The following is a 25,588-nucleotide window of genomic DNA, read 5'->3' as shown; positions in this document are numbered from 1 at the left end:
ATATATATATATATATATATATATATATATATATATATATATATATATATATATATATATATATATATATATATATATATATATATATATGTGTATATATATATATATATATATATATATATATATATATATATATATATATATATATATATATATATATATATATATATATATATATATATATATATATATATATATATATATATATATATATATATATATATATATATATATATATATATATATATAAATGGGTATGCTAATGTTCTATATAACACACACACACACACACACATATATATATATACATATATATTTTATTTTATATATTTATATATGCATGAATAGGAATGGAAGTTATATGTTTAATTAAAAGCTCTCTCATTTTTAATCTTTCGTAAACTCACTAGATGTGTTGCTGGGGATTTCCATTTCATACATATTGGCTTTCTCCGCCGAGATCGTTCAATTTAATTTAATGAAATTCGATAACTAGCGTTTAGCCATTTCTTCCACTAAAAAATTATTCTTTAGTGTACGTTAATTATTTTTAGCGTTAAAAATGGCTGAATTTGGTGAAATATAAATTTATAAAGTTTTAAACTCTTTTCTACCTGTCCTAATGTCTAATCTCTAATGCTAATCTTCTAAATCTAATGTCTAACTCTAATCTCTAATGATAATTTAAAACTACTAAAGTAAAGTACTAACTAACTAATGCTACTAATCTAATCTACTTAACTACTTCACTGGCCGGCTTGTTCAGCCAAAAAAACATCAACCCCAACCTGATTTTCATTTTTCACTGATGGTAAGGTAAGTCATAATAAAAAGTGAGACACGTGAATCTGTGAGTAGAGAAAAGAAATAAATAAGAAGTTTCAAAAGTAATGTGACAGTACTGTCCTAAATTAACACATTAACACACATAACAAGTTACATAAGAAATATTTCGTATTTTTAATTTGAAATTGAATCAATAAAATTTTAATTTAGGATTCTATTATTTATTTAAAATTTTAAAATTTAAATTATTTTAGTTTTGGTTGTGTCGTGGCACTACTAAAACATAGATGTCCAAAATGAGTATCAATGTTTCAGTTTTTTTGGTTGGAAGAGCAATTTTATTTGCCATTATTTTTACTTCTTGCCTGCTGAAGATTCTGGCACTAGACAATGGCTTGACACGGACTCCACCAATGGGTTGGCTCAGTTGGGAAAGATTTCGTTGCAATGTTGATTGTAAAAATGATCCTAACAACTGCATCAGGTGTTATAATTTTTTCTAGTCAATATAAATAATAATTATATTTATCTATATATATATTAAGTTAAAATGAATTTTTCAAAATTTTAAATTTACTAATTTTTAATGAAACTAAATTTTAAGTGAAAAATTGTTCATGGATATGGCTGACAAGATGGCTTCTGGGGGCTACAAAAAAGCTGGATATGAATATGTAATTATTGATGACTGCTGGTCTGAGAAAAAAAGAGATCAAAATGGAAGATTGCAAGCTGATAAGAACCGATTCCCAAGTGGAATAAAAAAACTTGCTGACTATGTAAGCTTTGTACATCTATTCCATTCTTATTTAATTTCAAAGCGTGTCTTATTGTTCACTAATCACAAATTTTTAGATTCACTCCAAAGGATTGAAATTTGGGATTTATGGGGATTTTGGAACATTGACATGTGGAGGATATCCTGGCAGTATATATTATCTTGAAGCTGATGCAAATACATTTGCAGAGTGGGGTGTAGATTACTTCAAAATGGATGGATGCTATGCTGAAATAGAGCAGTTTGATGAAGGCAAATAATTATAAAACCATTATAGTTTGATTTTTATTCAGACCATTTTAAACATGCATATCTTTTACATATTATTATTCACCAGGCTACCCAGCAATGGGCTTCTGGTTAAACAGAACAGGTAGGCCTATTGTGTATTCATGCAGTTGGCCTGCCTATCAAGAAGGATCGATGGTGGTTTGTAATATTTTTGTTGTTTTCATAATTTACGCCTTTGTTATAGCATTTACATTGTGACATTTTTTTGTACATTCATCAAACAGAGGTAGGTTTAAGAGTTTGGCACTCTAGGCTTAAAAAAATTTTGCCGCCTCGCGTTTACTTAACTTTTTATTATTATTAACAGACAATATTTAATACATCTACTAGCAAAATATATAAAGTTATTTATCTTAAATGGTGAATTTTAATCTTTTTTCACGTTCTCTTAGTGCTCTGGGTAAAATAATATCCGTGCAAACTATTCAGTCAAAAAAAAAAATGAAATCAACATCAAAAATTTCATAAAAATTTCATAGTTTATAGTAAAAAATAGTAATACGAAATCAAACATTTTTATTTCACTCTATAGCTTTCAATTCTCCTGCTTGTCTGGTTGCTCGTGCCTGTTTCTTTTCTCATACATCAACATATCTTGTTCTCTTGCATTGGCTGCCTAAAAAATATAGAATAATTTAAAAAATTTGCACATTAATGTATAAGTCTCAATCTAAATTATTTCATAAGTATTTATCAGATATATTTATTCAACCTCTTTTGAACACTCTTTTGTTAAATCTGCAACTCTCTTATAACTCTCTGACTACTTCTCCATCACTTACGAAGTTCAGAGCGAATCCCAAGGACCATCTGTTTGCAAAATTCACCGAGGAGCGCTGTTGAACATCGCGGAAATAGAGCTTTACAAATTAATTGGTTGATTGATTGATTGATTTCAAATTACTTGATCAATAGATTGTTGGTAATACAAAATGCAAGTTTTTTATTCAATAGTACATTTAGAATTCCATTTTTTTTTTGCCTTACTTTCATTTAAGAAAATCAGTGTATTATTTCATAAAAAGATATAATACAAGTACATCTATAACGAAAGTACACGATTACAACTATCATTATAACCATGCAGACCACACAAGAATAGTCTAAAATTTGCCACCCTAGGCTCCAGCCTTTATAGCCTATTGGTAAATTCGGCTCTGCCATCAAACCAATTTTATGCTAGATTTATCAACGGCCATTTGCAAGAATTTTAATTTAGACTTCAACACTTGGGCAATCTTTCAAATTCGTTATTTTTCAGTAACCAAACAAACATTAATGGTAGCTTGAACGTCGCCAATGGAAAATATGCAATAATAATATTGTCACCATTATCAACAATAACTATAAAGGCAATAACAATAACAACAACGATAATAACAATAACAACGGTAATAACGTTAACAACAATAACGGCAACGGTAATTACATTAACAACAATGGCAATTATATTAACAGTAACAACAACAATAACAGCGATAATAATAATAACAACAACAACAATTGTAATGACACTAACAACAACAACAATAATTATAACAACAACGATAATGCCATTAACACAAACAACATCAACTACAACAATAATAATAATAACACCATTTGTTAGGTTCTTTCTAATTCAATACAAAACAAAACAAACTGATTATTTTCGAAACTGATTATTTATGATAAACTAACAGAAATCATCAATTCATAAATTATACTTAATAATTCATAAACGTTAATAATATATAACATTTTATGGTCATTTCGTTCAAAAATCGATTCAACAACGTTCACAACTGCCTTTCAAATCCGTACAAGACTACAATTGTTAACGTTCGAAATTACGATTTAATAACTTTCAAAATTGCAATTAATGACGTTCATTCACTTAAAACTTCGATTCAACTCTATTCCACACTCACGCCGTATGCACGCATATCGTATACACATATCCAAATCCATACATGTAGTGTTCAGTTACTACTTTTAATTTCCATTAGCGATATCTCTGACATATCCCCAACCCAAAAACGATGACGAGGGGATAACGATGTTATCGTTCAACCTCCAATCCTCTTTGTACAATCCACTCTTGTCTTCTCTTCAGCCACCTTTTCATTTATCATTATTATTATCCATTATTTCTTCATCATTATGTAAATCTGAGTTATTACTTAATGGATTTCGTGATAAAAAATCGGCTACCACATTACTTCGACCTGGATGATATCTAAATTCTATGTTATATTCTTGTAATGATACGACCCATCGGTTCAATTTAGCACTTTTAGGTGCTGTTTCTAATAAGTATTTCAAGGAATTATGATTGGAAAATATAATTATCTTGGACAAACATATCCACGGTCGAAATTTCTCTAATATCCATGTAACAGCGAATGCCTCTCTCTCAATCGTTGACCATTTTGTTTGTGCTGGCGTTAACTTCTTGCTTGCAAAAGCAATAGGCAACTCCTTCCTGTCATCTGACCATTGTGTCTAACATCCACCTACCGCTGCCATGCTAGCATCCACATAAATACCAAATTCTTTAGTAAAGTCAATGGTATGTGTTGCGGTGGCTTTCATTAGTTGTTGCTTTATTTTATTAAATGCCTGTTGATGAATTTCTTTCTATTGCACTTTATTGGGTGCCGTTTTGCGTGTGAGATCGGTAATGACATATATTGTATCTGCTAACATCGGGATAAAGTTTCTAAAATAACTAAAGAAACCGATCATCTTTCTTAAATCCCTTTTCGTCGTTGGTGGTTTCATTCTATTCAAATTTTCTAATTTTGTTTTTTCTATATCAATGGACCCGGATCCAATTATATGTCCACAAATTTTACTTTACTTTGAGCGAGTGTAATTTCTGCCATATTTAACTTTAATCCCGCTTCCTGTATCACGGCTAAAAATTGGTCTAAATGTCTTATATGATCTTCCCAGGTATCTGAGAATACCGCAATATCATCCACAAACGGTTCAGTGAATTGCCTAATATTCCTTAAAATTTGTGTCATTCCTCGGACAAACGTATTTGAGACCAAAACGGCATCCGGGTAAACTCAAACACGCCATCCTCACAAACAAAGGCGTTGAGCCATTGGAATTCTTGTTTCATCGGAATTTGCAAACACCCAGATTTTGCGTCGAAACAACTGATATATTTGGCTCTTCTTACTCGCTGTAATACATTTGGTATATCTGGATTTGGAAAACAATCACTGGCAGAAAATGTATTTACATAACGATAGTCTATGGCGAGTCTTACATCTCCGGAGTCTTTCAAAATGCAAACAATTGGGCTTACCATTTCATTTTTTGACGGCACAATAATTCCTGTATTTAACATATCTTTGATTTGTATTTTTACCGATTACTTCAATAATTCTGGCACTTTGTAGGGTTTAAATTGTTTTGGTTTGAATTCGGGTAGTCTTTTAATTTCATGTTCAATTATTCCAATAAGCCCTGGCCGATTGAAAAAAGTCTGCTGTTGTAGCTGCATTAACCTAATAATCTATCCTTCCTTAACGTAAATAGATATTCTAATTTTTGAGGATCCAGTTTATACTGATTGAGTTTATCAAACCTCTTTATTATACCTAATTCTGAATTCTTTTTCTCTTACAAGAGTGCAACTTGCTCATGATATTGTTTAATTTTATTGGCGTGAACGTACTGCCGTTTCCCCTTTATATCAATAATATACGAATAAGGGGGTTTTACTTCTACTTTTACTCCGGGTACCCTTCAGCGATTATGTAATTTAGCTTCTCCTAAATTTGTTGATAAAACGACTACCTTATCGCCTGCTTGATATTTTCTGTCAGTGCTTCTTAAATTGTAGAAATGAGCATATTTGCCTTGCTCGAGGTTTGAATAAAATTCTGCGTATTCTTTGGTAAGATCTAGACTCTCGTTCAAATTTTAAATTGCTAACCTGAATGTTTTATTGGGTTGCTTCTTTCGTGCTCTTTCAACCGTTGTTGAATCAGCAACAATATAATTCACAAAAGATTCTTTTTCATATTCAGATAATTTTTTTTAATCTACAAAAGTAACAAATTTTTCTCTTTCAACAAGCAATATAATAAACAAATTAACAAGAAAATTTGCCTCAAAACTACTAAATTACTAAAACACTTAAAAATCTCAACGATGGAACACGAGGAACAACAATGGAGAACGTAATGTATATCCAAAGATAGTGTATATATCGGTCTTCATTGGTTGACAGTGCATTTCTTCTATTTTTATTTTTGTTAACTTCCTTAGGATCTGTTATAGTAAAGTCTTTTAATAAACATTTTTTTTGGCTTTGTCCTTCAATGTAGGTGTAATTTTTTTTATCTGTATTATTAGCTTCCAGAAAAGCTTTTTCTGGAGTGTCAGTAGCTATGAGACTTTTTTTCTACCTATGTTGTTTGTTTTTCTATTTCCTGCTTTTGGATATCCCTTAAACTGCTCCGCCGTTAAAAATGTAACAGGTGCTAGCTGTCCAGTATAGCTAGACGTTGAACTAAATTTATTATGAGTAGGATCCAGCGATCTGAAACGGATGGACAAGGCCCACTAAGAGCAAGATCCAGATAATCAGAAACAGAACTGTGGTGATTTCAGGAAAATCTTTTGAATTTTTATAAATTGACCAATGTTTTGCCGGTCAAACGATGTAGCCCGTGAGAGACTACATGCTTCAGGGCTTCTAATACTAAGAGTTTGATGCCGCTTCATGAACAACCTAACCACTCTAAACCTGCGCATTTTTCAGTTTTCCATGTTGTTGGAAATCTAATTCCATTAATTTTGGCCATCTCGTATGCAATTTTTCTACACTCTTTTGTTGAAATTCCATACATCATTTTTGGACTTGTCAAGATATATTCTTCCAGACTGTTCTGTTGTAAATATTCTCCAAGTTACATAGTTTGGTTTGAATTTGACAATTTTTCCAGGATGCGCAACTGATGCTTTTGTGACATAGCGGGCCAATGTTTGGAATGACAAGCCATGAACATAAGCTACCTTTTGTAAAGAATCACCATTCATTACTTCGCCTACAGCACGACGCATGGTTTCTTCAAAAAACATGCCATTGCTGGTTTTTCTTATCCTATTTCTCATTTTTGTCTGCAAATCAATTATTATAATAATAATATAATCATTTAATAATTATTTTAATTAAAAAATTATGTTTAACATCAGTTTTGTTATTGTCTCAAGGTACCCCATACGTCTCACTGTGCCCCATCATTGTTGTCTCTATTTACCCCACACAGTCGTTGACATAATTATTCGACGTAGTGCCAAAACCAATTGGAATAAAAATTTGGCTTCTATTATTATTATTATTATTATTACAACTTATGTAGCGCCAATTAAAATGTAAAATTTATCAAAAGCGCTCTCAAAATGCAAAAACAAAAACAATGTTAGAATGAAAACAAATAAGTCTTTAACAGCCTTCTAAATGTCAACAAATTCAGACCAGGATCCCGTAAATGGCTTGGGAGATTGTTTCATATCCTAGGAGCCAAAACAGCAAAATTTCTAGATCCTATTCTTAACTGGCTTGTCTGTACAGCCAGGTAATTTGACTCATCAGATCGCAAATTGACATAATGAGGTGCCCTTCGTGTTGTTTTGTCTATCAAATATCTAAGTGCACAATTATTGATGCGTTTAAAAATTAATACACAAGTTTTGAACAGAACACGATTTTTGATAGACAACCAATGTAGTTGCTTTAAAATTGGTGAAACATGGTCGTATTTAAAGGCACCAGACACAACTCTACCCGCACGATTTTGAATTGACTGTAACATCCCAAATGATTTTTCTGGTAAGCCGTTGAACAAACTGTTACAATAATCCAAACGCGAATGGATGAATGCATGCATTAACATCTTAAGAGTATTTTCGTCTAGCGATTTTTTTATCAATTTCAACCTACGTAGTTGGAAAGTGCAAACTCTCATCAATGATTTTATGTGATGATCCAACGTTAACTTAGAATCAATGTTAACGCCCAAACTTGAAGCATTTGTACAGAATTCCACTTTGACATTATCTATATCCAGTGATAAGATATTTATTTTTGAAAGCTGTTGCCAGGTTCCTACCGGCAATAGTTTTGTTTTACTCTGATTAAGTTTTAGTCTGTTTTTAATCATCCATTTATTGACCTCTGCCAGACAACGTGTTAAGTTGTTACCCATCTCATCAAACTCATCTGGCGGGCAACTAGCAATAATCTGTATATCATCAGCAAAGGCATGCCCCGTGAATCCAAAGGACTTGATGACATCCAGGATCTCATGTGTGTACAACAGAAACAATATTGGTCCTAACACCGACCCCTGAGGAACTCCAAATTTTATGTTCTTAATTCTAGACCAGGTTTTATTGTTAAAAATCTGTTCAGTACGATTTGAAAAATATGATGTGAACCATGCGAGTACTGTCCCCTTTACACCAAAATCTTCACATAATCTCCGCAGTAGAATATCATGATCAACACAATCGAAGGCTGCACTCATATCTAGGAAAGCAACCAGCGATACATATTGGTTATTCATCGCTGCGCACAAAGTTGAAAAAACATGTAACAAGGCTGTTTCTGTCGAATGATATTTTCTGTATCCTAACTGATTACTATGCAACAAATTATTTTTAGACATGGTTTAACAGCTCGTTAGCGACAATTCTTTCTATTACCTTAGATATGAAGCGAAGATTTGATATTGGCATATAATTGGTAATATCATTGACATCATGATCTATTCCTTTAAGAAGTGGTATAACTATTGCATGTTTAAAGGATGCAGGAACGATGCCATTAGTCAAACACAAGTTGATTAGACTTGTCAAAAACCCAGAGAACAAACCAATGTGTTTTTTGAAGAAATACGTTGTAAGGCAATCAAGTAAACATGTTTTCGTTGGACAATTTGTAATTATTTTTATTATTTCTTCTTCACTATATTTCCGGAATACTAGCAACCCACTGCCCATTTCAATCTCCCTCTCAAGAAAAACTGATTTGTTACCAGCCGTTGCATCTCGAACTCGTTCAATTTTATCGTTAAAAAATTTTAGAAAGCCATCACTAGTGTGCGCCGTTTCAGTCTTATCAATATTGTCAACAGAGGCTTTGCAAAGTAGTTTATTTAGTGCATTCCATAATTGTTTTGGTCTTTTTCTATTCTCATTAACCAAATTTGACCAAAAACAGTTCTTTTTCTTGGCCAAAACCAACTTCTTTGATTTCAGTGCACTTTTCCATCATTTGACATTGAGTTCCTATAATTTCTTTCGAGCTTTCTACAGAGTCTTTTATGCTCCCGACATTCATTATCATACCATGGCACCACAGAATCATGACGACATTCTACTCTGTGTAGCGGTGCAATTATATCTAAAATTCTTCTTATTTCATTTTCAAATAGGTCAAACAACTTGTCAACATCTGTACCTGAACATGCTTTACCAATCGGTGAACCAATGACCAGCGAGATAAATTTTTTTTCATCAATATGTTTCCACGATCTGATCACCCTGTAGCATTTACTGATTAGTTTCCGTTTAAAAGGCAAACAAGCTTTAACCAGCCCGTGGTCAGAATATATTCCACTTGGATAAACCATTACATCAGAAATACACAAACCACTACTGGAAACAATCAAATCCAGTGTTCCACCTAAGTTATGAGTGGGTTGGTCGATCCAATTCTTCAAACAAAAATCATCAAATACTCCAACAATGATCTGGTATGTGGACATTCTTCTCTATCGACACGAACATTGAAATCACTTACCAAGACAAGATCTGAAACCAGCAAGGACAAATTTTTCAAAAACATCTAAGTTTCCTAAAGAAAGCAGTTGTGATAGGCATTGATCCAGGTCTATATATAGCCAACAAACCAAATTCATGTTTACCATATGTTATTCTTGTTACTATTGCCTCAAACGTAGCTAATGATGGTAAATCAAATCGTGTGTATCTGAACCCTGTTTTAAAATAGATTATCAATCCCCCATGATATGGATCATGTTTTCTGACATAGTCAACATAACTGTACCCGTCAGGCATTGCCGATTTTACAGAAATATCATTTTGATGTCCATGCCATGTTTCTGTTAACACTAACACATCTAGTCCATCAACCAGGAGTTCATACACATCACTTGATTTGGATACAATTGATCTGATATTTAATAGTCCTAGGCATATTTTACCATCATTGAAATTGTCATCAAAGCTCAGCAATCTATTGACAAAGCCGTTTGATGAACCTTCATTTTTACACAAATCATCTAATTTTCTGTCCCCTTCATGAACTTTATGATCTTCCACCTTCCAACCGTCCCCCTTACTCTGTATAAAAAAACCTTGTTGACATGCCGCCTCTTTCGCTTTAGCATCAGTCATATTCTATATGAACTAATTCTTTATTGAAACGTCAAACTTTCATGTAGGAGTGACACAGTATCATTACAAATAATTGAACAATTACATTCCAAACCAAATATAAACATGTCTAGAAATCTGTCAAAAAATCAAAAATCAAAATTAAAAAACGCAACACACGATTTTTGGTCGCAGAAAATTATATTGTTAACTACCGGTCCTACTAAAGTACAAATTAGGTTAACTCTAAAGAAAAAATTATGTACCGCTTAACAATTATTTGATTTGTCTCTGTACCCCATGTCTCAACGTACCCCACCCTCTCCTATAACCGGTCGCCGGGTCTGTAATTTTTTTACATTCAGAAACGGCGGTCGGGTCTACAGTTACTGTTTTAAAATAAAGCCTCAATTTATATATATTTAGTCGTTAAAAATAGTCGCCCATTTTGTATTTATTACTTTTTTCATTTTTTAAAAACATAACTTCAACACATCTGAATTGGCTGAATTCGTATTTAAAAACTGATTTTGAAGACATAGTTAAGGCTGATAGCGCTGTTTCGGTATGTCCATCTTCAAAGCCTTTGAGAATACAATTAAAATATCAAAATACTTATTAATTCAAATAATATTAACAGTGAAATAAATATAATATTTAGCGAAATAACCTTCATTAGTCCGAAGCAAAAATATAAAATCAAGACGTTAAACGTCAATAAAGTTAGATTAAAATTGAAACTAAACAAACTAAACGTTGAAGCTATGGAAAGCACCATTTTTTTGTTTTTTAAAAAATCAGAATCTGACAGACGCAGAAACTGTTACAGCATGAAAGGCATAAAATAGTAACGAAAAAATAAAGGAATAAATAAATAAAAAACGGAGAAAAAAATGTTTAAACATGAAAAGTATTGAAAATAAAATAAAGTAATGGTATAAAAAGACATAAAGTAATTTATTGATGGACTAGATAATGATTTAGTGAGGTGATCGATAAGTAAAAAGAAAGCTAGATTGAGTAAATTATAAAGTTTTATTGAGTGCTAATATATTTAAGGTGTCTTGTAATGAAGGTCTTCTTTTCCTGATATGTTGATTGAGTGGCGACTTGATAGTTATGCCTGCGTTGACGAAGGTTGTGTATAGTAGTTTTGATTGGTTGTAATAAATGGATGACGTCAATTGCAGAATCAAATTCAACCTATGTGAGAATAACGCACAAGAATTATAAGACTAACTATGGCGAGTAAGTAATTAAAATAAAGAGAATAATAAAATAAAATGAGATGAATAATAAATAAGATGAAATAATGAAGTATCTAATGAGTCAAAATTAAGATTAAAATAAAATTTAATATATGTAAATGTAATACATAAAAGATTAATAATAAAAGTAAAGTATACGATTAAAATAATATTACTAAAACCAAATAAAATTGATTAAATGTTAATCAAATACATAAAAATTAAATGATAAAATAATATGGTGGATAGAAATAATATCAATAAAACGAAGTAAAATTAAATAAAATAACATGTAAAATGAAATTTCAGGGGTTAATTTATATTGTTGTTATAGTTGGTTTAGATCAGGTCAATGCAACAACACGCGTAACATGACATCTAGGTCGCACTGTCAAACATGGAAATCAACGAAGCAGTAATTGTAACGTTGTAACAGTAACGTTGGTGATACGATGACGAGTCAGCTGCTATGTGTTAAATAGGTGCGCGTTTTTTGGAGCTGGTTGAAACACAAAACTTGGCCGTTCAGGTGGATTAGCATCCGTTGTGGTAGTCATATGTTGAGGGATGTCGTGGCGGTACTGAGAATAAAGTTCGAATGGTTACTATGGTCGAACTTATTGAATTGTTTATTTATATTAGGCTTATTGTTGTAAATGTACAAGGTTTCTTTGATTTTGAGACGAGCTGGAAGCGATTCACGATCTAATATTTTAGTATTGGCATCTTGTCAGTTATGAACCATGAACATCTTGCATATGGTTCTTAATAGCACCATCCTGAAGGTGTATCGTAAGTTTTCTGGATAGAGTTGTACGTGAATACCCAACTTAATTTTCCACAACACCTTGTGACATTGGACACGTGAAGTTGTACACTTCGTTACTCTTTTCCAAGAAGTTCGTAGAATGGTTCTTGCTGTTTTTAATTACATGGTTAGATGTTCGATTCGTTTTATAATAAATGATAAACTTAAGTTGATGGTCGTCATTACACATAGTGACATTAGTTTTGACGATATTCCTGAGTTGAACTTCATCAACTTTATGATTGTCGTGCATTTGATTTTGATAAAATATTGGTACTACTGTTTTTGTTGAAATAGGTAAAGTTTGTTTAACGAGTGCTGAACATATTTGCGGATAATATCTATTGGGATAATTGTTGTTGATTAAGAATTGCTTAATCGTGATCAGTTTAGAATTAAATATAGTATTATTTGATAAAATTTTATATGCCCGATTTAAAAAGTTATAAACAACGCCTGAGTTGCCTGAGTTAATGGGTTTTACATGAACCTTGGAAATCAACTCCCTCTCTTGTTGCATGATTAGGTAGTCTAAGAATGCAAGTTGGTTTACTTTGCTAAATTAAATTATTTTTAACGATATTTGCATATATGACATATACGTATTCGGTGGTCCGTTTGAACTTACGACCATATATTATGTTCCAAATGTGGTGAAATAGGTCGTAAGCATAATTGGGAAACTTTAAAATACACAGAATAAGCTAATCTCGATAAGGCACATCATAGCACCATTAAAGAAATTTATTTTTATCAATGGGCACTATTTTAAAATTAGTAACTAAACGTTTATTTCTAAAAATCAATTTCTCAATTGCGTTTGATGCTAGCAAGCTTTTTTCGCCAAAAGATGTTTTAAAACTTTTTATAATACTACTTGTTCTTGTTATAATTTTTCTATTGTTTTTTCTGCTGCTCTTGGTAGAGTTGTTGTTAGAAACTGCAGCTCTAATGATAAAAAAGACAATTCGTGAAACTTATATATATATAAGCGCTAAATCCAACAGGAATTCTGGACTTTCTAACCGTTTTTTTACCCTATTAAGTAGAATCCAGAGTTGCAGAAGCTTTAAAATATAGATTTTATGATTCCCATACAGCCTTCACTGTTCTAAAACTGCTCGAAATCTAGCGTACCTTAAAACCTCGATATTTGACGCTTTTTTGAGTTTTTTCTGTGGTTAGTTACTGGTTACTACTTCGGTTCTACCTGTACTGGCACCTGATATAATACCAGTAGATGTGTTTTCTTCCACCCCTTTCTTCCGTTTCTTTTGTTTCTGTCTTCGCCAACTTCTGCTCTTCTCTCAATAGCTATTTGTTGAGTTTTATTCCACTCATATAAAAAATTGAATTATATTTTTATTATTTTTGTGTATTTACTTTTATTATTATTGATATATAAATTTATAATCGAGTTTTATAAATTGCTTTCAGCGGTTGAGCAAAGAAAAATTGTGATAATTTCTTAATTAATTTTTTCTAAAATGTTTTGAATAAACAATACACAAACGCCAAAAAATGTTGAAAAATTAAAAAATTTTTTTGAATAAGTTCACTATAAATTCAATCAGTAACTACAAAAAAACATCTAATTGTATTTTTACGGTAACCATGTCACTATGGAAACTGATTTTTATCAAAAACTACAAAGATAGAAAATGAGCCGAACCTATTTTTATTATAATTTACAATTATAACTTCAAGGAAGAATTATTTTTTCTGAAGTCATACGCATTTTATTCGGAAGGTATACGATATTTGTGGCAAAACCAGAGGGTATACGATGTTTCTAGGCAAAACCAAAAGGTATACGAATTTCTATGAAAAAACCACAGGGTATACCACCGTATACCCCCCGCTACAGCCCTGCTTACATCATGCTCTGTACTCAACAAATCTTTCCTTTACCAAACTACCCCCGTTTCACTATAAAATTTTGTCAATAACTAAGTCTATCGATGTGGAGTTACTATCCCATTCGTGACCTTCCTGGCACCATGGACCTCGAAAACAAATTGTCAGTCTATTTGGATTGGAAGCCGTGAAGGCTTGCAACATATATGCAAATGCAGCTTCTTCTGATGTGCTTTAATCATTCACCATCTAACAAAAACTTAGTGATATGCTTTATAAGCTTAAAGGTGTTAATAACTGGGAATCGGGTACGTTGTTTGTTATTGTCCAAACTCGGTTATTGTAAATCAATAATGTTTGGCATATTTCAGAAGCAGGAAACACATTTTCAGAGGCTGTTAAATCTGGCTGCCAGAGTTGTGCTCAGTATTGATACACCACCTCACCGTCTAGCATCTGTAACATCTAATTTAAAAAGCCTTCACTGTCTTCCATTTCATTACCATGTTCAGTATAAAATCGCCTTCATTGTCTTCAGGTTGTTGTCGCACTCGCCGTTGTACCTCGACTGTCTTTTTCATCTAAATATGAACAATCAACATCTTTGCTCTGCCAAAGCACCCACACTTCTTCAAAATATTTTATCAACCAACAATGGAAACGAGCATTTCGTCATGCTGCTACAACTGTCTGAAATTCTCTACCTCCAAACATCAGAAATTCTAGCTCCTTTTGTGGATTCAAATCTATTCTAAATACTTATTATTTTAAATCATCTATTAATTTTATACGCTATTTTTAAATTAACTACTATTATTTCATTTTAACTATAATATTAATTTTGTAAATTTGTTTTTCGAACTCATGTTGTTTTAAATAACTTGCCGTGGTTTATTATTAATTTTCTTAATTTCGCTTGCATTGGCGCTTTATAAGTAACATTTATTATTTATTATTTAGCATAATTTTTTGTTTTAGTATCCAAGACATACATTGCTTGCTATTTAGATTTTTAATTTTTATGTAAATGTGATCAATCTCATAATTGCTAGTTAAATTTTTGTAAATAATTGTGATTATTTTTTTTATTATGGAAATACAATTTTTACACTACAAAGCCGAATTACACGAAAATTGCCGAAAATTGTAATTTGTGGCGAAATTTCGGCGACATAGAAGATTCTTGGGAAAGTGTGACTTCTATTATCAACTTCTATGGGGATGACAAAACTAATTTTTCAAAACATGCTGGTCCAGGAAATTTTAACGACCCAGATATGGTTAGTTGTAAAGTAACATTAACAAATATATGATGTCAGTTAATTACTCTACGCTATATGTTTTTCTATTCAGCTTATAATTGGCAATTTTGGATTGAGTATGGAACAGCAAAAGTCTCAAATGGCTTTGTGGTGCATTATGGCGTCTCCTCTGATCATGTCAAATGATTTAAGAAATATTGAACCATTTTCTCAATCTTTATTGTTGAATCAGTATGCTATTGCATTAACCAAGATGCTCTAGGAGTGCAGGGTAAAAGAATAAAAAAGGTTAAATTTACGTTGAATTTTGAATTTTGAATTTTCTGATATATTTTTTAATAGAATACCATTTTTACCCGTCAGAATAATACTTCATTTTCATTGGCGGTAATTGAGTAATTTAGAATTTCATGTTCTGAAAATGTTCATGTGAATATGTCGGTATTCATGTTCAGGAAATTTTAAAATGCACGTGTTGACAAAGGTGGATAATGATATTAGATTATTATATATATATATATATATATATATATATATATATATATATATATATATATATATATATATATTATTAGATTATTTATATATAAAGCGCCCTTTATTGTTCTCAAAGGCGCTAACAATGTAAAAGTTGATTAAATGCGCTAACAATGTAAAAGTTGATTAAATGCGCTAATGCAAAAGTTGATTAAATGTTTCACTTCAATCAAATCATATCATGAAAAGTTTGTCTGAAAAGATGGTTCTTTAGCTTTCTTCGAAATTCAGTAATTGACAACCCACGATTTCGCAAGTCAACCGGCAAACTGTTCCAAATCTTCGGTCCCATAACATCGTAATCTCTGCAACCAACAACAAGCTGAGTTTGTCGAATTGTTAACAAATCTAAATCGTTTGACCGTAACTTCTGACACTGTAACGGTGCATTTCTTGGAACAATTCGATCCATTAAATATTTCGGCGCTAATCCATTAATGCTTTTATACACCAGTAGGGCAATTTTGAAGACAATTCTTTGTTGAACGGGCTGACGCACAAAATTCGATGACAGATTCCTTTATTCTGATAGTGTTGATACCCACTCTATTCACTTTTTGCCATGTACCCACAGGCAAAAACTGGGTCTTGCATTGGTTCAACTTTAATCTGTGCCTCATCATCCAAACATCAATGGCTGATAAACACGATACTAAATCATCGACTACATCACCAAACGACGAGGGAGAGGAGTTGGCTATTATTTGGATGTCGTCAGCAAATGCATGAAACCTGAAATTGTACGACTCAATTATTGTGTAGACATCTGCTGTATAAAGCAAAAAGAGAATGGGACCTAAGACGGAACCCTGTGGTACACCGTATGACAAAGCATCGACAGCTGCCAAATTTGTTTTGAATAAAATTTGTTGAGTACGACCAGCAAGGTACGACACGAACCACTTGTGAACGACTCCCGATAGTCCAAATGTTTGCTTCAGTTTTTTGAGATGTATTGCATGATCGACGCAATCGAACGCCGAGCTCATGTCCAAGAGAGCAAGCAATGACACATTTTGTTCGTCCATTGATGAATACAACCTTGACGAAACATCAATTAAAGCTGTTTCCGTCGAGTGAAACACACGATAACCCGACTGGTGAACCGGCAGAAGATTATGAATTTTCAAATGAGAAGCAAATTGTGATAAAACGATTCTTTCAACCAACTTTGACAAAAACATAAGGTTAGATACAGGTCGGTAATTTTTTAACTCATGTCTATCAAGAGAATTCTTTTTCAAAATCGGTGTAACAACAGCATTTTTAAACGCTGATGGAAATGAGCCAGAACTTAAACACAAATTTATGAAAAACGTTTAAAACGGTAAAAACAAATCAACAAATCTTTTAAGAATTTTTGTGGGCACACAATCAAGAAAACAAGATTTTGATGGAGACTCTAAAATGACTTTTTTTATGTAGCTGTCAGTACTTTTTTTATGTAGCTGTCAGTACTTTTTTTATGTAGCTTCATCAAGATCACATGGAGTGAATGTTGGTTCATCACAATGATTGGTTGAATTACGAACATCATCAATTTTGCTTTTGAAAAACTTGGAAAAGTCAAGAGAACTATGATCAACTTCTGATACATCCATTACCTGTTCCATTCCAAGCAAACCGTTAACGGCATTCCAAAGACGTTTTGGTTTGTTGCTATTTGATTCCATCAAGTCTTTCCAATAACAATTTTTCTTTTTGACAAACAAGCAATATTTATCTTTAATAGCTTGTCGCCAGATATTCTTATTTTTATCACTTGGGTTGTTTCGATAAACCCGTTCTAATCTGCGACATAGCCTTTTCAAAACCCAGCACTCTCCGTCGAACAAAGGGGCTAATGGCACATGTTTAGAGTTGACATAGTGTAGTGGAGCCACTTCATCAACAACCCTCCTCATCTCACGATCAAACAACACAAATGCATCATCCACGTCATCACTATCAAACGGACCACTGATTGGAGAGTTTAAAATTAGTGATTTAAAACGATGTGTATCCAAACGGTTCCAAGAGCGTACCAACCGCCTTGTTGTCAATGGTAGCCTGACACTGACCGAGAATGAAACATTAATCAGACCATGATCTGAATAAACACCACTGGGATCCACTCTACAATTAGACAAAGGAATATCAGGAGTGGACGCAAATAAATCAAGTGTGCCACCCAAGTTATGGGTAGGCTCATTAACCACGTTTGTAAACTGAAACGAATCAAATATTTCAAGCAGATTAAATGAGTGTGTATCACCAGGCTTTTCAATATGAATGTTAAAATCCCCAGCCACTATCAAACCATCACCCAATGCAAATAAATGTTCCAACACCGATGTCAGCTCACCAAAAAACAAAGATGTGACCAATTTTGAACCTGGTCTGTAAATACCAAAAACAAAAACTTTGCGACACTCAAAAGAAAATTCAACTATAATAGCCTCGAAGGTCTGAAAAACCGGAACTTCAATTTTCCTGGCCTTGAACATCTTCTTGAAAAAAACAATAAGACCACCATGGTAAGGATCATGAGGCCTCAACACTTGCAAGAAGCTAAAACCTGGCGGCATGGCCAACTGAATAGAAGGATCTTCAGGAAAACCATGCCACGTTTCACACAAAAGGAAAATGTCCAATCCACCAGATAACAATTGATAAACAACATTAAACTTTGCTATAACAGACCTTATATTAAGAAGACCAAAATTTAATACTAGATGATTGCACTTTTTTGAAGCTTTACTATTTTCCAATGGCCATCATTAGCTTCTTTAGTTTTAGCTTTGGCAATCAATTCTCGCAGCTCAACGCGCTGATCACGTGTTAGATCATGACTGATTTTGATTTTGTTGAATTCACCCTCGAAAGACTTAATTTTCGAAATACTACGCATGACTCTGTTTTTGATGACAAAACTGGCGAATTTAACAATAACTGGACGTGGAGTTTTTGAATCATCAATTTTCCTCCCTTGTCTGGTGACTCTTAAAATATCATCATCCTTGATAGAGTTATCAGTGAGAGAGCGCAAAATAGCAGAAACTGAATCATTGTCCTTTCTATTAGATTCAATTAAGTTAAAAATAATGACGTTGTTTTCTCTCTCTTTGATAGTATTCACCACTTCGAGGGTACGCTGCACAACCTTGACGTCATTTTTAACCGCATCGATACCCTGTTTGACTATACCAGTCCAAGATTCATTCATCTGCTGCTTGAAATTGTCAAATGATTTATCGAGCGTATTGTCGACGCTGTTGATCTGGTTCAACCTATCACCATTTGCTACTACCAATTGCTTTAGTTTGCAAAAATCTTTACATAACGCGGTTGTATGTTCAGAAATCTTTTTAATTTCCAATTCTATTTCATCATTTTTATCCAGAATTGGTTTGGTCAATGTTTTCAAACCATCGAAAGACCTGAGGCAACCATCGCAAATGTATCTGAGATTTCTACAGTTGTTCATGGCAGGCAGAATGTCTTTAGGTACACTTTCTGCAGGCGGAACATAATCACAAAAACAGCATGTAACGCTATTAACACCATTTTTGATGCCTTTAGTAGTCGAACGTTTAACATAATGCTTCACAGGCAAACAATGAAAATAATAAACCAAACTATTTATGATCTTTTGCAGCAAAACAAAATATCCAGGCACAACAACACAGTTGTCAAGGTGACTTTTTTAAAAAATGAAAAACAAAAATTATAACAATGTTTAAATTACTTATTCCACAAATTAAATTCAACAAAACAAACAATATTTCAATTTTTTAAATTAAATGAAGCGAATATATACAATTATTAGCTAAAAAACGTAATACGTAATTAATCCTAAGAATTTCTACAAAGTTTTAAGTGCCAAAATCAACGTGCAACGCCAAAGCCATACGTACATATATATATATATATATATATATATATATATATATATATATATATATATATAAACATTATTGAAGATATATGCCTATTTTGCATTAATGACTTTCTTTAATGAACACTCAACAAGTCTGAATTTATTAAACTCGTATTTATTTAAAACAATAGACATGGTAAGGCTAACAGCGCTGTTTCGGGAAGTCCATCTTCAGAGCCTATGAAAATAAGAATAGCATGAAATATTTTTATAAAATTAGAATGCATATTAAATGTATGTGTAATAAAATTATTAAGAAAATAACGAGAAACCTTTGTTAGTGAAAACAATGCAAAACATGTACAAATTAAATTTATGGTTAAAAATATAAATGTATATAAAAAGTTAGTAAATTAGTATTAAATTAAATATTAAAACAAATAAATTAATACTGAAGTTTAGTTCGGTGAAAACTTGTTAAAATCGGATGATGTAAATAAAACGTAAATAAGTTAGTTAAATGTGAAAAGAAGACATGTGTGGAAAGAATATGGAAAATTGTCAAAATTAATTATTAAGTTTATAATGATATATAAGAAATTTTAATAAACAAATCCGTAAATGAAACAACTAAATTAGATTAAATTGGAATATAGACTATTTATGAAAAATATAATGGAATAAGATAAAATAAATGAAATAAAATGAAAAAATAAAATAAAAATAAAACAAGTAATTGTAATGTATCACAGCTAATATGGATGTTAAGATGCACTGTCGAATAACGAAACCAGCGATACGGAAACATTAGTCCTATGACGAGTGGTAACATGTTCACCATTAAACAGTATCGCTTCTTTTGGCGTTGGCTCGTATTCGAAGTGGCGCAACATTGGTGGTTCTAGGATATTGGTATGAACGGCACGTTGTGGACTATCATGTCTAGACTGGGAGTAAAGATGTAGAGATCAAATGTGTTAAATTGTTTATTCATAGCGGGTTTATTCTTGTAGATGTATAAAGCTTCTTTAATTTTGAGGCGAACTGGGTGAGATTCACGTTCAAGTATTTTCGTGTTAACATCAAGTAATGCTCTGGTTAGTGGCAAACCGTGAGATTTGAGCATATGATCTTTAATGGCTGTTAACCTTACCATGTCTATTGTTTTAAATAAATACGAGTTTAATAAATTCAGACTTGTTGAGTGTTCATTAAAGAAAGTCATTAATGCAAAATGGGCATATATCTTCAATAATGTTTGTATTAAAGAAAACCTCGTTCCGAAATATATAAATATATATATATATATATATATATATAATGGTCAAAATGGTCAAACAGGGGTACTTAACAGATCTGTTCTCGGACCTATTCTGTCTATATTATATACATCAAATGTATATATTATCAATTCTCATGGATTTACCTGCCATGCATTTGCGGATGACATTCAAATAATGGTGACTGGTCATCCTGGTTTTTTCAAGGCTGAGGTTGATAAATTTGCCAAATGCTTAGCGGAGGTTGGAAAATGGATGTTATATAACTTATTGAGACTCAATCAGTGCAAGACTCAGCTGCTTCCGGTTGGCAGATGGCAGCAGTTGGTAAAATTAAATGTGAATTCTATCAGTAAATGATGTTAACATACCGTTTATTCATGCTACTACCAATTTGGGAGTTTTGCTTGATAGTAGATTATTATTGATGAAGGATCAGTTTCATGCATCTCTTGTCTCCGGAATTTATATAGAATTAAGCACTGGAAACTTGGAAACTTTGGTGGATGCGTTGGTTAAATCTCGGTTTGATTACTGCAGCAGCTTGTTGTATAAAATACCTGATAAATCTATTGATATTCTGCAATCGGTTTAAAATAGAGCTGCAAAGTTAGTTGCCGGTAAATTTAAGTTTGATCACGTTACGCCAATTTTGAATGATTTGCACTGGTTGACGATTGATAAGAGGATAATCTTTAAAGTTGGTGTGATCATGTTCAAGGCATTAAACGGAATGTCACCAGATTACATGACCAATAAATTTACCAGAAAAGGGACGGCATCTGGTTTCTGCCTTCGGTCAGATGATACGAATCTCTTAAGGGTGCCAGTGGCAAGATTACAGATTGGATCACGTGATATTGCAATTGCTGGAATTGTTTGGAACAGTCTTCCTGCATTACTAAGAAAACCTGGGCTTCATCATCAATCATTTAAAAAAGATTTAAAGACATTTTTATTTTCGTTGAAGTTGCATTGAATTTGATTTTGTACTTATTTTGTTTGCCACGTATATAATTAAGTTTTATTTTTTGGGAGCGCCTGTGAAAACATTGAATGGGCGTTATATATATTGTCCTTAATGAGAACATCCTTTTATTTTCATTTTAAAACATACATTGTAATTATAAAGTTAAAATAATAAAACTTATAATGTAAATTACATAGATATTCTACGATGCTCGCCATACATTTTAAATGGGCACAGAGAGAAATGGAATCAGCATTAAATTATGTTCAAATCGTGTTCCTATCACAATAATAATAATAAAATTAATGAAAATGGTAGTACAAATAAAATTAAATAATGAAATAAAATAAAATGTCAAATGCAATAAATAGAGTATTAATATGCGAAGCTCATCATTCGAATCGAGAGAGTACGATAAGAGTTAATTAGTTTTAAAATTGATTCAATTCACATTTCTGTCGAAATAGATAGCGTACGACGATGATATAGCAGAGTTTATAAGGTTATTGCAAAAATAATCAGTCCAAATAATATTTATTAGCGAAAGATTGAATGTTTTAAGGAGACCTAAAGTAGATATTTCAAATGTATTTATTATTATTATTTTTAAATATTTTAAGTCGTCGTTTAAGTTATTTTTCAAGCTATTAGAGTATTTTAATTGTTTGTAGTCTTTAGAGTTGGAGAAGTTAGTCTCATGGCAGACTGTCAACTCCAGGATTTCCAACATTTGCCGCGTAGCAATGCGATATCTGGTCGCAATGTCTTGAATAAGCGTGATGGTGGTTGAAAATCGCCTGTCTCAAGATCAGCAAAAATGGAGACGTCTGGGTTGGCGCATGATTTTAACTTGTCGAGGATTATTGCTAAAATTGTGTTGTGTCTTGTTGTATATCTATCCAATGTCGATGCTAAGCTGCAGTTGGATAACACATGTTTATTGGTTTGCATATTTTTGCATAACGAGCACTAGGCAGTGGAAGACTCTCCCCATCTGGACAGGTTGGCATTTGCCGGCAGCTGTTGAATTAAACCTTTCCGGACAAATCTGAACAGAACCTCTGGAAGGCTCGTAATGTAACGTGACCAGTGAGCAATTCGAGATGCAGGAATCTCATTGTTGATTGCTTTGATTATTGTACCTTGACAACGGAGTGAGGTCAATTGTGCAAATTCTGCACTTTGTTGTCGAAGCATTGTCGCATTCATCATCGGTTTGGTGTCGCTCGAATCAGAGAGTTGGTTGTCAATCGCAATATAGTTATTGAACGATTCGGACCACAAACACTTCAGTTCATCATTGCCATGTGCTTTTAAATAATTGCGTAATTTGATCTGCAAAGATTCGGCATAGTGTTTGAGAGACCTAATGTTTAAGCCTCCCATTTTGTAAGCGAGGGACAGGCATTCTGCTACACAACTGTTGATTGGCAGCGATAGCCATGATCTCACCGACTCAACAATGAGAGAGTCAAGGCAGTTGCTTATCCAAGTCAAGGAAATGTTGTATGTCCGCAACTCAAATGTCAATCGCAACGGTATATATCGATATCTACGTAGAATTTGTAGTTTCCAGTTTGCCGTAGTGTCGTGATTGTTTATCACTGACAACAAATTTTTCAGTTTTCCAACCAACTGTTCTTTAGCCTTACTGTTGTTGCCTTCAAAATCGTAGACCCTGCCCAGATAAACAAAGTGTCCACCTATGTCGACCTGAGGAATTGGTTTTCCATCGATGGTCAGCATCGGAAGGAAACCGTTTTTTTCCTCGTGCCGAATGTTGAGCATTTGTCGATTCTTAGTTTCATGTCGGTTGCATTGCACCAAGCCAATAAGCCAATAATATATATATATATATATATATATATATATATATATATATATTTATGTATGTATATTAGGGTGGTTCACATTTGAATGGGGAAACAAATTTTTTGTCTGATTTGAGTGCACACCCTCTGAAAAGTTTCCATTGGGTCCTAAAAACTTACAAACCAAAAATAAGACAAATCAAATTAAATTTAGAGGTTGCTCATGCATCTAAAAATTATATAAAAATGTGATAATTCATTATTTCGAAACCAAATACAAATATAACTGGAAAAGTATCAAAAGTTGGTTACTTACTTAATTCAAAACATAGATATTAGATATTTTAAAATGCATTATTATTATTAAATATTCTATGGTCACCATATTTGTTGTCAGCAAAAAGTAAAATAGGGTAAATATCTGCATAATTTAACTGTGTCGATTTACTAGTAATTTGAGATGATTTTGAAATACCGGTACTGTACATATTTAACTACGTATAAAATGGCTTCTAATTCAAACTGTGGTGCTATTACAACACGCAGCATGACTAACATATGGCTGATTGGACAGTTACAAAGTGAACTTCCAGTAAATGTATTGCCTACAACAGGTGATGTCCTGAGAATGTTTTTTTATTATCATCAAGTAGAAAAGAAAACTGTGCCTGAAAGTGCAAAACTGTCGTCAGATAAGGTCATGGACATGTGGAACAAGGCTAGAATACCAACAACCTACCATACTCATGTTGTAGAAAAAGTAAAATCGGTAGTTGATGACTACAAGCTAATAAAAAAGAACAAAAACAGACAAAGTGAAGCACAACGAGCACGAGAGAAGGAATTTGAAGAAAAGGAGCACATGCTGTTTGATATTGCTCACCAACACGCCATGCAGCTCATCCGAATTCAGGAAGATATAGAATTTCTTGAAGACCAGAAGGGCAGTCGACGAATGCAAATGAGTGGCATTGATAAAGACCTAACCAAGAAAGAAGAGCGCACAGAACAACGTAAATGCAAAGAAGAAGAGAGAAAAGAGCGAGAGCAGTAGCGGATGACAGAGAGTACCTCACTACATTTATCTAGTTCTGATGACAGTGATAGTGAACAGCAGGACACAGAGGACAACTATGAAATTGAAATTCCAGTGTACTACAAAAAGCAGATCAGTGAAGTAGAAGACAGTCTGTCAAGCAGTGCCAGCAAAAAAACACGAACTATGCAGGATATGTTGTCGTCGCCAGATGTTGCTTCAGCACTGGATAGAATAAACCTGTCAGATAGAAAGTTCACAGTATTAGCAGCAGCCATTGCACAAGCTAGTGGGCAAGACATCAGGGATACATCTCTGTCACGTTCCACAGTTCATCGTAAACGACAGCAACATCGATCAACCATTGACAGCAGTATTCGTCAACAATTTCAGGATCGTGACAGAAATCCCCTTCTGGTTCACTGGGATGGGAAGATCATGAATGATGATCCACACTCCAGAACTGATAGACTGGCTGTTGTTGTGACTGGCTGTAATGTGGAGAAAATCTTAGGAATTGTTAAAATTGCATCAAGCACGGGACAAGCACAGGCCAATGCAACTTTTCAGTTGCTCAAATTATGGGACGTTAGTGAAGACATTATAGGCATGTGCTTTGATACTACTGCTGCCAATACTGGGACGTCAAGTGGAGCATGT

The 25,588-nt window shown here is 32.9% G+C and overlaps 6 protein-coding genes across 6 annotated transcripts in view; 3 read left to right on the top strand and 3 right to left on the bottom strand.

The window, feature by feature from the left end:
• Positions 1 to 1,082: 1,082 nt before the first annotated feature.
• HELRODRAFT_182708 (hypothetical protein) lies at positions 1,083 to 1,824 on the top strand (the record flags this gene model as incomplete). The annotated part of the gene is made up of 3 exons (XM_009033437.1): positions 1,083 to 1,270; positions 1,391 to 1,565; positions 1,642 to 1,824. The coding sequence occupies 3 exons, from the start codon at positions 1,083 to 1,085 to the stop codon at positions 1,822 to 1,824; spliced, it is 546 nt and encodes a 181-aa protein (XP_009031685.1).
• A 4,515-nt stretch (positions 1,825 to 6,339) lies between these two features.
• HELRODRAFT_182707 (hypothetical protein) lies at positions 6,340 to 10,282 on the bottom strand (the record flags this gene model as incomplete). Its single annotated transcript, XM_009033436.1, has 5 exons — positions 6,340 to 6,454; positions 6,596 to 6,747; positions 6,875 to 6,979; positions 9,457 to 9,548; positions 9,775 to 10,282. The coding sequence occupies 5 exons, from the start codon at positions 10,280 to 10,282 to the stop codon at positions 6,340 to 6,342; spliced, it is 972 nt and encodes a 323-aa protein (XP_009031684.1).
• A 4,244-nt stretch (positions 10,283 to 14,526) lies between these two features.
• Positions 14,527 to 15,697, top strand: HELRODRAFT_182706 (hypothetical protein; the record flags this gene model as incomplete). The annotated part of the gene is made up of 3 exons (XM_009033435.1): positions 14,527 to 14,907; positions 15,292 to 15,453; positions 15,527 to 15,697. The coding sequence occupies 3 exons, from the start codon at positions 14,527 to 14,529 to the stop codon at positions 15,695 to 15,697; spliced, it is 714 nt and encodes a 237-aa protein (XP_009031683.1).
• Positions 15,698 to 17,435: 1,738 nt separating this feature from the next.
• Positions 17,436 to 18,539, bottom strand: HELRODRAFT_182705 (hypothetical protein; the record flags this gene model as incomplete). Its single annotated transcript, XM_009033434.1, has 3 exons — positions 17,436 to 17,576; positions 17,868 to 17,931; positions 18,001 to 18,539. 3 exons carry the CDS (start codon positions 18,537 to 18,539, stop codon positions 17,436 to 17,438), a joined length of 744 nt encoding a protein of 247 aa, XP_009031682.1.
• A 143-nt stretch (positions 18,540 to 18,682) lies between these two features.
• HELRODRAFT_182704 (hypothetical protein) lies at positions 18,683 to 20,060 on the bottom strand (the record flags this gene model as incomplete). Its single annotated transcript, XM_009033433.1, has 2 exons — positions 18,683 to 19,527; positions 20,039 to 20,060. The coding sequence occupies 2 exons, from the start codon at positions 20,058 to 20,060 to the stop codon at positions 18,683 to 18,685; spliced, it is 867 nt and encodes a 288-aa protein (XP_009031681.1).
• A 4,337-nt stretch (positions 20,061 to 24,397) lies between these two features.
• HELRODRAFT_182703 (hypothetical protein) overlaps positions 24,398 to 25,588 on the top strand; it is a gene marked incomplete at both ends in the record, with an annotated part of 1,712 nt that continues 521 nt past the window's right edge. The window contains 2 exons of the mRNA XM_009033432.1: positions 24,398 to 24,942; positions 24,994 to 25,586. Coding sequence (XP_009031680.1) covers positions 24,398 to 24,942; positions 24,994 to 25,586 — 1,138 coding nt within the window. The remainder of the gene's footprint in view (positions 24,943 to 24,993; positions 25,587 to 25,588) is intronic.

Source organism: Helobdella robusta (genome assembly GCF_000326865.2).
Source record: "Helobdella robusta unplaced genomic scaffold HELROscaffold_91, whole genome shotgun sequence".
NCBI lineage: Eukaryota > Metazoa > Annelida > Clitellata > Rhynchobdellida > Glossiphoniidae > Helobdella > Helobdella robusta.
The sequence above is the reverse complement of the archived record's forward strand: the minus strand, read 5'-3'. Positions and strand labels throughout refer to the sequence as shown.